The 14,189-nt window shown below is 37.4% G+C and overlaps 1 protein-coding gene across 3 annotated transcripts in view; it reads left to right on the forward strand.

Moving 5' to 3' along the window:
- SPACA7 (sperm acrosome associated 7) overlaps nucleotides 1-12,331 on the forward strand; it is a 40,598-nt gene extending 28,267 nt beyond the window's left edge. For 2 of the 3 annotated variants that reach the window (XM_077158697.1, XM_077158699.1), the window contains 2 exons: nucleotides 6,992-7,072; nucleotides 12,146-12,331. In XM_077158697.1, the coding sequence (XP_077014812.1) occupies nucleotides 6,992-7,072; nucleotides 12,146-12,165 (101 nt within the window). In that variant the 3' untranslated portion in view covers nucleotides 12,166-12,331. The remainder of the gene's footprint in view (nucleotides 1-6,991; nucleotides 7,073-12,145) is intronic. The other variant, XM_077158698.1, reaches the window with a different exon arrangement.
- Nucleotides 12,332-14,189: the final 1,858 nt, after the last annotated feature.

Consider the following 14,189-nt stretch of genomic DNA (forward strand, 5'->3'; position numbering starts at 1 on the left):
ATGTTGGTAGATTTTTCTAGAACTTTCGTGTTTTGCCAAGGAGAAAATCATCACCACTAAAAGGTGCCCTTGGGTAGTCAGTTTTATTGATATTTTCTTCCCTTACAGAAAACTAACTCAATGTCCTGCCATTTATTTAAGTACAAAACTGGCTTTTGTTCCTCCATCACACCTGACACCCAAGGTTTGCAATAATCAATCTAAACTAGGTTAGACATCAATTCTAAAGTCTTTATAAACAGACGATCACCTTATAAAAAGTTCATCAAATTTGTCTTTGGTCATCAATGTATTGGGGCTTGGGAAGCCTCAAAATTAGAAGGAATGAATATATTAGAACACGTCCCTTAGAGGACCAATGCATTAGGTGGGACCATAAGAAATTACTGGTTATGTTCTTCAAAAAATTGTTCAAATATCCAAAGTTTCATGAGGTTCAACCTAGTACCTTAGAGACCATTCAGGGTTTCTGCTTAACAGAACCAGCCCCTCACCCATTTATGCTTCCTGCAGAGCATAAATTCAGCAGGAAAGAATTCTGCTTTTCTTCTCTCCATCTGTGATTCTTGCAGAGAGTCAAGGCATGCTGGTAGCAGATATAAATCTGTATGTTCCCATAGTCATAAGGAGAATTTTTCCTTTGCCAAACTACCTTCATAAGGTTTTCACTCCTTCTGTTCTTTAAATGGACATTCAGACACATTCAGAGCAATGGCTGGCTCACAACAGATTTTTGGGTTTTTTATTCACTTATTCCACAGGAGAGCAATCCCACGTTTTTCAAACTTTGTTGTTCAGCATTGAACTGAGCTCTATACACTCACATCTCCTGAGTAATGAAAATACAGACTCCATAGCATTGTCCTTACGGTCCATACCCTGAGATCATGAGGCAAAGTGCTCTTAAAATAGTTCTCAAAGAATGAATCTCTAATGTGAAATTTCAGCCAGCATGGCAGATGAATCTTTTCAGAAATTTTCTCATTTCCTGAGCTAGAATTTTAAAAAAGGCTGACATTACACCTAGCTTTGTTTTACTACCAAGTGGTATGATGTGACAGACCGTGTAATATAACCTTTCCCTGATGAACGATCAAGTTGAACTTAATCTTAGTTTGGCTTCTTAATTATATCTGTCATAATCCAAGAGAAATCTAACAAATCCTCCTGACAGTTCTCTAGGCTGATGGAGTATGGAAAAGCTTATTGTGGGATAAGGGGGACCTGGGAGTCCATGTAATGTAGAGGCTAAGAACCTGGTCAAATCCTGGTTCCACTTCTTAACTCTGTGTAATCTTGGTTAAATTTCTTCAACTCTCTGCACTATGTAAACTGGTGGTAATAATGCCTTATTCTAGAGGGTTATCATGAGCATTAAGTAAATTAATAAACAGGTAAAGTCTATTACTAGACTTTAATTTACATACTGTGAGATTCGCCCTTTTTGGTATATAGTTCTGACAAATTCATATTGTAATGTAAACATCACCAAAATCAAGATATAGAAGTCCATCACCACAAAAACATCCCTTATGTCCCTTTGTAGTCAGCTCTTTCTCCCACCCTCCCACCCTAAAAATACCAATCTGTTCTGTCCTTATAATTTTGCCTTTTTCAGAATTTCATATAAGGAAATACTATATAGTCCTTTTAGATATGGGTTATTTTGTTTTGGTGTTTTGCATATTATATTCAATTATTCCAAAAACATTTGTTTAAAAAATTCATTTCTCTATTGAATTATTATCGCACATTTATAAAAAATTAGCTGATCATGTATTGGTAGATCTGCTTCTGGACTCTTTATTTTATTCCACTGATATATTTGTCTATTCTTTCACCAATATCATATTGTCCTGGTAAGACTTGAAATCAAGTAGTGTGAATCTTCTAGCTCTGCTCTTGATTTTCAAAATGCTTTGTCTATTATTTTTTCTTGACTAAATTGTAAAAACAGCTTATTCTGCAAAAATTTCTGCTGGGATTTTTATCATAATGATGATAAATCTATAAATTTGGCAAGAATTGACATCTTAATAATATTGAGTCTTCTAGTCTATGGACATTTTATATCTCTCCATTTATTTCTTTTAACAATGTTGTGTAGTTTCCAGCATAAATACTTTGAACATATTTAATTAAATTTAAACATATATATTCCACAATTTTTAATGCTATTGTAAATGATACTTTTTTATATTTCAATTTTCAAATGTTCATTACTAGCATACAGAAATATGATCTATTTCTCCATAGAAAATTATATCATCTTCAATGGAGATAACTTTACTTCTTTCTTTCCAATATTTATGCCTTTTTGAAAATTTCCCTTGCCTGACTTTCTGTGTAGAACCTCTAGTACCACGCTGAATAGAAGTGGTAATGATAGACTTTTTTTTTTGCATGTTTGACAGTGAAAGCATCAGTCTTTAGTATGAAGAACAATGTTAATTATAGGGTTTTTTTATGCCTTTTACTGGGTTGAGGAAGTTAGCTTCTCTTCCTAACGTGCTGAGAGTTCCGATGATAAATAGATATTGGATTTTGAAAAAGGCTTTTTCTGAATCTATTGCAGGCATAGCAAATTTTTCTGTAACAAATAAGATACTAAATATTTTAGGCTTTGAGGGCAATATGGTCTCTGTTATAACCTCTCAAATCTGCCATTGTAGTAAAAGGCAATCATAGATAATAATAAAAGAATAGGCATGGCTGTGTTCCAATACAGCATTTACAATGTAAGCATAATATTTACAATGTAAATAGTGAGTCAAGTTTGACTCATGAGCCCTATGTTGACAACCCCTGATCTATTGATATGATCCATTGAGTTTACTTCATTATTCATTTGATATGGTAAATTACATGTGGTTAAGTTTTTTTTGTTTGTTTGTTTTTTTTTTGACATGGGCAGGCACTGGGAATCGAACCCGGGTCCTCTGGCATGGCAAGCAAGCATTCTTGCCTGCTGAGCCACCGTGGCCCACCCTCATGTGGTTAATTTTTGAGGTTGAACCAGCCTTGCATCCCAAGGATAAACCCACTTGGTCATGATATTCTTTCCTGTTTACATATCATTGAATTTAATTTGATAAAATTTAGTTAAGAATTTTCATGAGAAAAATTGGTGTTATGTATATTTTTTCTTATAATACCTTTGTCTAGTTTTGATATCAATGTAATAATGTAGAATGAGTTGTAAAATGTTCCCTGTTCTTCAGTTTTCTAGATAAGTGGGTATGACTATTATTATGTGTATCTCAAATGTTCGATAGAAGTATTTTTAGAGAAATTGTTAATTTCATTTGTTTCCCTAATTATTGGTAAGCATTCATAATAGTTTCTTATGATATATCCATTTTAGTATCTGTAAGAACTATACTTATTTCCTACTTTCATTCTTGATATTGGTATTTTGTATATTTCTTTATTCCTGATTAGTCTAATTAGAAGTTTACCAATTTTAGTGTTCTTCTCAAAGAACCAGATATCATTTTTTCCTATTGTTTTTCTGTTTATTACATTGATTTTTGCTCTTAAATCTCTATCTCTAAGCCTCTTCTCCTTCATTAGGCAGACAGCTCTCCTGTCCTCCTTTATTTTCTTTCCTCTCCTTCCTTGAATTTTATTTTCTTTTTTATCTAGCTTCTTACTGTGAAAACTTAGATAATGGATTTAGACTTCTCTTCTTTTCTAATATAGTGCTTTGTGCCACAAATTCCCTCTCAGCTCCAATTTGATCACATCCCACAAATTTCAATGTTTTTATTTCTACTCAGTTCAAAATACTTTATAATTATCTTTTTGATTTCTTCTTTAACCCATCCATGGGTTATTTAGAAGGATACTATTCACTTTTCAAATGTTTGGAGATTTTTCTAAAACGCACTTTCCACATATTTTCCAAATCCCTTTTTGTTACTGATTTATAATTTAATTCCATTTTGACCAGAGAATTATGTTACATAGCTTGAATCTTTTAAATTCCCTTTAAATTTTTTAAATATTTTGGTCCATAATATAGTCTATTTTGGCAAATATTCTGTGTGCATTTGAAAAGAACGTGTATTGTATTATTGATGGGTAGACTATTCTAAAAGTGTCAATTAGATCAAGTAGGTTGATAGTCAAGATTTCTATTTCCAAACTGAATTTCTGTCTCCATGTTCAATTGATTAATGAGAAAGTAGTATTGATACCTCTACCTATAACTGTGCATTTGTCTATTATTCCTTTTAGTCTATCAATTTTTTCATGCATTTTAAGCTCTTTTATTAGGTACATAAACACTTAGTATTATTATGTCCTCTTGATGAATTAAACTCATTAACATTAAAAATGACCCTCTTTATCCTAATTAATATTCTTTGCTCCTAAAAATGTATACTTTATCTGAAATTTAAATAGCCATTCTAGCTTTCTTTTGATTAGCATTAGCATGGTATATCTTTTCCCATCCCTTTGCTTTTAATTCACTTGTGTGTTTAACTCTAAAGCAGTTTCTTATAGGCAGCATATAGTTGAGTGTTGCTTTTTTATCCAATCTGACAATCTCTGCTTCTTCAACATGCAGAATATAGTTATAATACTGGTTTCATAATCCTGCCTTCTTTTTTCTACCATCTGTTTCACTTATGAATCAGTTTTAGTTGATTAATCTTCTCCTCTTTATGGATTATATTTTACTGCTTTTTTCCATGCCTCAGCATTTTTTTTTTTTTTTGGATGCCAGATATTCTAAATAATATCTTGTTGGGTGCTGGAGATACTTGTATTAAATATATATAATTGAACTTTTAACTTTGTTCTTGGGCCAATTGAGTTTCTTAGAAACAGTTAATACTTCTGAGGTTTGCCTTTAAGCTTTGTTATATGGGATCAGAGCATCATTTATTATAAGGCTGATATTCCCCAATTCTGAAATAATTTAATTCTGAGTATTCTACCTAGAAGACTATAGACTATGAGGGTTTTCCACTTCGGCTGGGAGGAACACCATATATTTCTAGTCTGTGCGATCACTGGGAATTATTCTGCTTATCCTTTTGGGTAGTTATTTTTCCCTCCTTGGGTAGTTTTCTCACTGCTGTTCACAGTCAGTATTAGCTAAAGACCTAGGGCAATCCTTTACGGATTGCTTGAGCTCTCTTCTCTATCTTTCTCTCCCTCATTCTCATTCTCTCACCCTCTGGCATGCTGGGTTATGAATTCTAGCTGCTTGGGCTTCTCTAAACTCCTAACTCCATCTCTTAAGCACCACCGGGTTCTGCCTGTGTTCTCACTCACCACACTGGCCTGGAAGCTCTCTCCAGCAGTAAACTTCATTTTTTTCCCCCATCTCTGAGGGTCACGCTCCTTTTCTGCCTGTTGTCCTATATCTGGAATATCATTGCTTCATATTGACTCTGAAAAGAAAGAAACATAAGATGTAAATTTTTGTATCTATTGATGAAATATATTTGCTTCCACAAATTGGTTAACCTGAGTTATATGTTAATAATTTCTAAGCAATAGCCTCTAAAAGGTAACAAATGTGACTTTAAATATTCAGTGATAGTATGAAATTGGCAACAATTTCTGTGGCAGAGATTATCCCTGGAAGCCCACACAAGAGATAACCACTGTGGCCTCCGGGAGGAAACTGATAATGAGGGGTAAGCTATTAGGAATAGCCTTATTTTTCACTGAAAGTCTTTTTTATATAATTTGAAAAGTGTACAATAAGCTTATAGGACTTAATATGTAATCCAGTACTTTAAATAATTTAGGTTAATATTTTAAATGTCTGCCGCAGCTTGAAGGATCTGAAAACATCTTCCCATTCTTGTTGCAAAAAAAGCAACTCCTTCTGTGTGACTTGTGATTTCTGGGATGTCTGAAAGGTCCTGATGGTCCATAGTATTACTCGTGACATCTCGCCAGTACTACAACTTCAGTTAAGACTTTGGGTTTATGTCCATGGGACACACAAAATTTTATGCCATAATCATTCGTTTCAAAAAACCCGGGCACTCACTGAAGAAATATCTCCTGGGCACCTGCTAAGTGCTGGATAAGTAAAGAAGGAGTTCTTATTTTCTTATAATTAATAGTCACATGTTCAACCAATATAAATATGCTAAAATTAAGGGTATTTTTTAATGTGTTCCAAATTGTACTCATGTGAAGTTTTTCTAGCATCATAGTAAGGTGGGTCTTTTTGCTGTGGTATGACAATGTGGAGAGTAAAGAAAGGAAAAAGATGAGAGCGCCATGCAGGAAGTAGCAAAGATTATACCCCACAAAGAGAAGAAGTCTCATAGGCTAGCAGCTACTACAAACTGAGCCTCCCCTACCTTCTGGCTTTGTAGGGGCCAGAGTCAGTTCTGGGGTCAGACCATATGTAGCATCCCTCCCAAACCAATGAAATCCTAAGCCACACTGTCTGCACCTCTTCCTAAGCAGCAGAGACCAGTCCAACACACTTATGGTAGAAGGAGCTGGACAGGATGAGGCAAAGGAATTACCCTTTTGAAAAGTAAACTGTCCTGTGAAATGTGTGCCCGAGGACCGAAGTTCAAGCCATCAGGAGTGTTGGATCCGTAGAAGGGATTACAGTCCTCACCACTAGCAAAAGGTGTTATCACTACATATAATTAATTGATGAAATAGTTCTGTTCGTGTATTCTAAGAGTGTAACAAGAACAACAGGGAAATCATTAAGAAGTAAGATCCCAGCCATTGTTTTGGCACAAAGCCAAAATTTCTTGATTCTGGGCTCATTTAAGAAAATTTTCAAACCAGGATGTGATTTTTTTGAAACATAAAATGAATCTGTGTCATGGAAAGATGGTGATCTTTGCTCATCACTGCATGCTTTCTGAATAGGCTGCTGATTTTTCATAGTTATTAGCTTTCTAAAGTTGATAAGAAAAGAAGTTTGAAGTCAACCTTAATTATTTATCAAAGCTTGATCATTGTGCTTATTTCCACCCACCCCCACCCCCCACAGAAAAGAAGAATCCAAAAAATGACGAATATAACACTTTGTCTGTTCTGGACAAAATCCTTAAAAGTCTTGGAAGATCTTCAAGTAAATGGGACTTTATGACCATATTGATGATAGATAAGTAGCTGCTCATTTGGAGTGTGTTTTGTTTTGTTTTGCTTTGCTTTTTGTCCTGGTGTGAAGAGAAGTAAAAATGTCTACTCACAGGCAAGAATATGAAAGAGTAAGATGAATTTAACCCCTTTAGCGATCAACCATATTTATCAGGAGTATTCTGTCTGGTAATTAATATGTGCACACCTGACTTGATGAGTGGCCTTTCCAAACTCATGTAGTCATGAGTCATGTAAGGAGGGAGTTCTTTCTTCTTTCTAGGCCAAGCAAATGAAGGGTCAGTTCACCTCTTTCCCAGGAATACAGAGGACTCCATGTAGCTGCCACTGCATACCCACATTGCAGTGGTTGCCTGCTCCTTCATAAACTAGGCTGATGAAGGTTCCCAACCCATCTGTTAGACCTGCCTCTCTCACTTTGAGGAGAGACTCCACCTGGGGCTGGAGTCTCCTATGTGTCACCCTGATGTGGGCTGAGGACCTCTTACCACCTGTCCTTCCCCTTTCCCTTTTCAGACAACTATATTACTTCCTGAGTACAAAAAGTTAGTCCACACATATCTTCCTGTGGCTTCTACCACATATCTTCCTTGGAACTTCTTAAAACATCTCTAAGCCTCTTCTCCATGTCAGTCTTTCATTAGGCAGATGCTCTCCTGTCCTCAAGTTTCTCCAAGCTAAATGTCTGTAGTTACTTTGAAGGTTCTAATGTGCAAAGAATTGGGCCCTCATACTTACAGTGTTCTGCATACTTTTAGAATCACAGTAGTTTTGGAGCCACATCACCATTAATTTTGAGCTAATGTTAATGAAAGCATATAAGCCCATTCACCAACGCCTATTGCTAAGACATATGCAGTTGATTTTTTGTAGGTCCAAGCATATGACCAAACACTTAAACATGGTTATCTTCATTTAACTAAATTTATTGAATGAATACCATGTATCAGGCACTACTATGGGTTCTTGGGATATATCACCATTAGAAACAAAGATCCCACAGGTGAGCGGGGGTTGCAAGGGTAGTTTGGTGGTAGACTTCTTGTCTGCCATGTGGGAAACCCGGGTTCGATTCCCGACCCAAGCACTTCCCAAAGACGAACAAACAAAAACAACAAAAATTCAACAAATGGTTCTGCCGTAATGGGATACGCACATGGAATAAGTATGAAATGTGACCCTCGCCATACAGCATACAAAAAAATATAAATAAATAAATTAATTAAAAGATCCCTGTCCTCATGGAGCTCATATTCTAGGGGATGGTTAGATGTGCCTCATTACCCCAGCCCTAAGATATTTTCCCGTCTTTACACTCCTAAGATATTTTTGAGTCTTGACTCTTCCATCCAGTCAATCAGCTGTTCCTCCAAGCCCCTGATCATTCACAAATGTGGCAAGCCTACCATCTATATCCTTTTTTAAAAATGCCAAATAGGAGAGGGTCCATGACATGTCACTAGATATCTCCCTCTGCTACAAGTTGTCATCAAACATAGTTTAAGAGCTGCCCTGAATTGATCCTCTCCCACCTTCTGACTTTGGGAGGCCCAGAGCCAGTCCTGGGGCCAGGCCACACTGAGCCTCTCCTGGACTCCTGAAACCCAAGGGGCCACTCTCTCTTGTGCCTCTTCCTTAGCAGCAGGGACCAATCTAAAACAGTTAATGGTAGAAAGGGCAAGTAATTGTGGTTGAACCTATTGAGAATTCACAAATTGTACTGTCAGGTAGGCCAATTTATACGTCCTTAGACAAGGATTTCAAGAGAGACTTGGTCAAATTTCTAATTTCCTGGAACTTGGCTGTTCTGAAATGAGAACAATAAATTCTCCTGTAACTCAAATGTCAAAAGACAACATCCTCTGCACTTGATAAAACTTCTATGAGTTCTATGAAGTTAATCCAGTAGATATTCATATTTTGGAGATAGGCAATAGAAGCTCCTTAACTTAGTCTGGGGACTTACAGGATTTGAGGCCTCTCCTAGAAATGCCTGGACAGCAAAGCACCAAGAGCCCTTGACCACGTTGATACTAACATCACAAGAATGAGCTCAACACCTGGCTGTTCCTGAGACAAGGAGGGCAGGCCAGCTCAGCAAAGCTCAGAAAAGTCCTCCAATGTGTTTGGAGGTAGAATTCAGTGAAAACGAAACTTTAAGCAGAATGGCATAGCTATGGAGAGAAGATTGCAGCCTCTAACACTGCCAGATGCCCCTTCCCCCTCAAACATCTGTCCTCCATTCTCTCTGTGACCGTGTTTGTCTGGTTCTCCTCCCACCTCTCCTGGCTTCTGTGTCTCTGTCATGGCCTCTTACCCTTCCTGTTCCCTACAATCAGGTGTCCCCTAAGAACCAACCTATTTTCTTCTCTTCTTATACTCACTCCCTGGCAATCCCACTTTTCCAACTTTTCACACCATGCAAATAATTCCCTACTTTAGCTCTAGCCTCTTCCTGAAGTTCCTGTCTTGCATTTTCAAATACTCTGAACACTATTACCAGGATATATGAACAGTACTCTAAACTCAATATGGGGTGGGCCACGGTAGCTCAGCAGGCAAGAATGCTTGCCAGCCATGCCAGAGGACATGGGTTCGATTCCCAGTGCCTGCCCATGTAAAAAACAAAATAAATAAACTCAATATGCTCCCAACTGTACTCATATCCCCTCTTCTAGACTTCTACCTTCTTGCCCTCTTCTTCCAGTGTAGACATCAGGTTCTAAGTCTCTCTTGAGAAATTAAAAGGAAAATTCTAGTTCCTCAGTACTTGTTTTGGTTTGCTAAAGCTCACAAAATGCAATATACCAGAAATGGGTTGTCTTTTACAATGGGAATTATTACCTTACAAATTTACAGTTCTGAGGCCATGGAAATGTCTAAATTAAGGTGTCAACAGGTGATGCATTCTCTCCTAAGACCAGCTACTGGTAATCCTCAGCTCCTCTGTCACATGGGCAAGCACATGGCATCCTCTGCTAGTTTCTCCCTTTTTTACAGGTTTTGTTGCTTCTAGCTTCTAGCTTCAGTGCTTTCCTCTATATTTCTGTGACTTCTCTGTTTTCTGTGTGTCCTTCTCTCTCTGCTTCTCTGGCTTTTCTCACTTAGCTTCTCTGTCTCTTTTATCCTCTTTTAAAGGACTCCAGTAGGAGGAGTAAGACCCACCCTGAATGGGGTGGGTCACATCTCAAGCTAAGATCCTATTCACAGTAGGTCCATATGCATGGAAATAGATTACCTTAAGAAGAAGATCTTTTCTGGGGTACATACAGCTTCAATCCATCATAGCTCCTCATACACATATTAGAACTGGTGGGTAACATTCACTGCTGTTGGAAGCTGGTAGAGTGGCTAAGAGTCAGGCTTTGGAATCAGTCTCACCTGAGTTCAAATCCCTACTCTGCCCCTAACAAGTCGTGCGACCTTCATCAAGTGGCTGCGTGTCTTACGCCTCAGATGCTTCATCTTTAAAGTGGGGAAAATCATAGAATCTGTCATATAAGGAAGTTGTAAGGATTTAATGAGATAATGTTTGCAAAGTGCTTAGCACAATGGTTGGCACAAATAAGGTACACTCAGAATATATACGACACGCCTGTGCCACTTTATAGGGCCACCCCTGAAACAACCCTAAGGAAGGCAGGTTTGTCATGAGTCATGGACATCTAAAGAAAGAAAATCCAGTGCTTCCCCCTAGACATGCATTCCAAAATCTAGCATACCTCATTGTTCAAGACAGTTTTTGCTAAGATGAATAAGCTAATATTACTCTACCATCTCCTATACTAAAATCCTGAATCTGAAAACCATAAGTTTTTCATAACTCATTAAGCAGCAAAACCTGTGCTAGACTCATTTAACAAGGAACCTGACTCGATTCACGTGAGGCTATGTTTCTATATTAACCCCAATATAGTGAATATTTATATATTTTTTGGCAGAATCCCAGGAACTTCTAGGGGTGTTGGGTGATATATGTGATATATTGTCTCCCTAAAAATCTGAAATTCTGAATATCAAAACACGTCTGGCACTATATGGATTATGGACTTCTTTCTTTATAATAACTTCCCCTTTTTGTTTTATCTGTCTTTGGAAATAATGTATAACTGTTTGAATTGTGCCTTTTTCCTCCTTTCCTATGTAGATTTTTACTTTTGTCTATTTGCTTATTTTGAAAGAATGTCTGGTTATAAGGGGTTAGCAAGATCTATGAGATGACCAGTTGGGTCATCTGAAATTCTGAATAATCAAAACACATCTGGCACCATATGGTGAGCAGTGGACATGTGTTCCCTTTTTACAACTTCCTCTTTTGGCTCTTTCTGTCCTTGAAAATAATATTGTCAGCCATAGGACAGTTTGAATGGTGTGTTGCTTTTGTTTTATTTTTCCTTCTTTCCTATGTGGAATTTGGGAGTTTGTTTATTTGCTTATTTTTGACAAATGTCTGGCTATAAGGGTTGTCGAGACCTATGAGTGATCCAGTTGGGTGGCTCCTGGGCTGAAATCTCCATAAACACTTTCCCTTCCTTCTCATCCCTGCACCACCCCACCCTACCCCCTTCCTCCAGCACAATATAGCATCACACCCTGAAAAAGGATGCCACATGAACTGGAATATTCACAAAAATATGACTTGTATCCAGATAGAGGACTTCTTTCAGTACAGAGGCCAAGGCCAGCAGTCACAAAGGAACAATCTAAGTTCCATTATTGTCCCAGTGGGAAACAATCTTTAAATGCAAAATTATAGGATGAGGAGTGTGCAGACAGTACAGCCACCTGACTGGCTTTGAATCCCTAAGTGCTTTACAATGACAACTCAAAGAGTCAAAAGCGAGTTGTCAATCCTAATGGAGAGCTTTCATGTCTACACAACACTTTGGATTGCTACCCATGGACCAGAACACTGTAAGCTGGTTCTGGGCTTTTCTGGTATTCAGAGCTATGGGAATTCCATGAGAGGGTTTGTAATGCAGGTTAACAGGAATGATCACTAGAACACCTAGAACTTCTTAATAACTCTCGTCTTTCCTAATAGAAACGGTGTCAAGTAAATAGAAGAGGAGGACCCAGAGCTCACTCAGTGAAGCCAGTAGTTACAAGGATATCAAGATTGCTTGAAAATGCATCTACTCACTCTCATTCTTAGCAGTAAAAAAACATACATGTTTATGTATGTATTGTTAACTCCTCTAAATAAAGAAAATGTGTTTTATTCAAGTAATCCCAAATGGAGTTACTTTATTTAAACATTAAGCTAGAGGGTGTATGGGTTTTGTTGGTTTTAAAGAAAACAAGAAACAAAAAAATTACCAATCTTAAAAATAAGAGGATCTAAAGATCCCTCTTATCTAACAGGATGAGCTTTAAAGAAACATAACCCCTCCAATGTTTCCCTCCTGCAGTATCTTCAAATTGCCCATGCACATATACATAATAATTGTCTACACACAGAATTAATTTCATTGCATTATAATGTTTACCAGGCTTGGACAAATGCAAATTGGGTTTCTATGGTATGGGATAGTAAACAGTCTCCAAGTAATGCATATGAGTTAAAAGCATTTTCTGGGGAATGAAGAGAACACATCTTACCTCAAGTTGTCTTATCCAAACCAATTTTGAAAGTGGACAGGCTGTAAACTGCTTGACTCATTGAGGTGACCGGGGTGGGAAGAGTTATTTGGGACAAAATGGTATTATCCCATTTCTCTAGAAAACCAGGTACAGTGAAGTCCATGAATCATGTTTTAGGGCAACTCTAGACAGAGAAAGTCTGTTCTGTTCCCTTTGCATAGTTTAAGCAATTGGATTTTTATTCTTTCCAAAATACCATTTTTAAGGGCAGTTTAAAATTGAATTAAACAATATTAAATATAAATTGTTAAATACTAAATTGAATTAAAATAGACCAAATTTATCATTGCTGGTGGCACCTTCTTCTTAAGGTATACAAATGCCTGTCATCTCTATACATGACATCTCCAAATCATCTATACACATAAAAGATACTACAAGATTAGAACTATAGAATGTTTGTGCTGGGATGACCCTATGAGGACTTTCAACTGACACCCTCTATTCAGGATGACAAAACTGAGGTAGAGGTCAAAAGACTCACTAGTCATAGAGTGAGCCGATGGCGATATGATGAGAATCTTTCTGGTTTCCTACATTGTCCTATTTCTACCAAACCATTCGGCAGTGCTTCTACCAATAAATGTACATATGATACTTTTTCTTTTTGGTGTACATAGTTTTTATTTTTCTGTTTTGTTCTTGAAATTCATAAAACATTTTAAAAGTATTTTGTGATTTTAAATTGTTTTCATGCACTTTATACCTCTGAATCATTGTGACAATGCTGTGAGGTGGGTGTTTCCGCCATTTTACATGTGTGGATACTAGGGCTCAGAGACATTTAGTGACTTATTCATTGTCCCACAGTCATGTGCACCATCGTGGACCCAAAACTGTCCCAGGCCAGGATCTTCTTGCTATATGTTTTAAGAGTCGTTATCAACACTGTTTTACATGAAATACCTTTTAAGGTTTATCCCCAGTGGTACACTGATACTGCAGTACTAACCTAGACAAGATAAAACATAAAAATCATTGGCCTTCATGGATCAGCTGGTCAAGTTCAACAGAACCTTGGCTGACACTTCTACGGCTCAAACACTTAGGTTCATTGATGGCATTGTCCTGACTAAATTTGATACCATTGATGACAAGGTGAGATCTACAATTTCCATGACATACATCACAAGCAAACCCCAGTCAAGATGGTGGAGTGAGATGCCTCAGGGCTCACTCCCTTCACAGAAGCTTTGAACAACCAGCAAAAAACTGGAAGAAACATCTTTCTCAAAGCTCCAGAAAACAAAGGATTGCAGTAACAAGGTGAGCATAAAACTAAGAAAAAGGCTACTCAAAAGCAGTAGGATCTTGTGGCATATGGGCTGTCCCCTTCCAGCCCCTCACAGGCTCAGCATGGAGCTGGCCCATGTTCCCAGTACAGATCCCTGGTCTCAGTTCCAGAGGGAGCAGAGTAACCATTGAGCACATACTGGGAGCATGTA

This window comes from Tamandua tetradactyla, chromosome 4 (assembly GCF_023851605.1).
Source record: "Tamandua tetradactyla isolate mTamTet1 chromosome 4, mTamTet1.pri, whole genome shotgun sequence".
Classification (NCBI taxonomy): domain Eukaryota; kingdom Metazoa; phylum Chordata; class Mammalia; order Pilosa; family Myrmecophagidae; genus Tamandua; species Tamandua tetradactyla.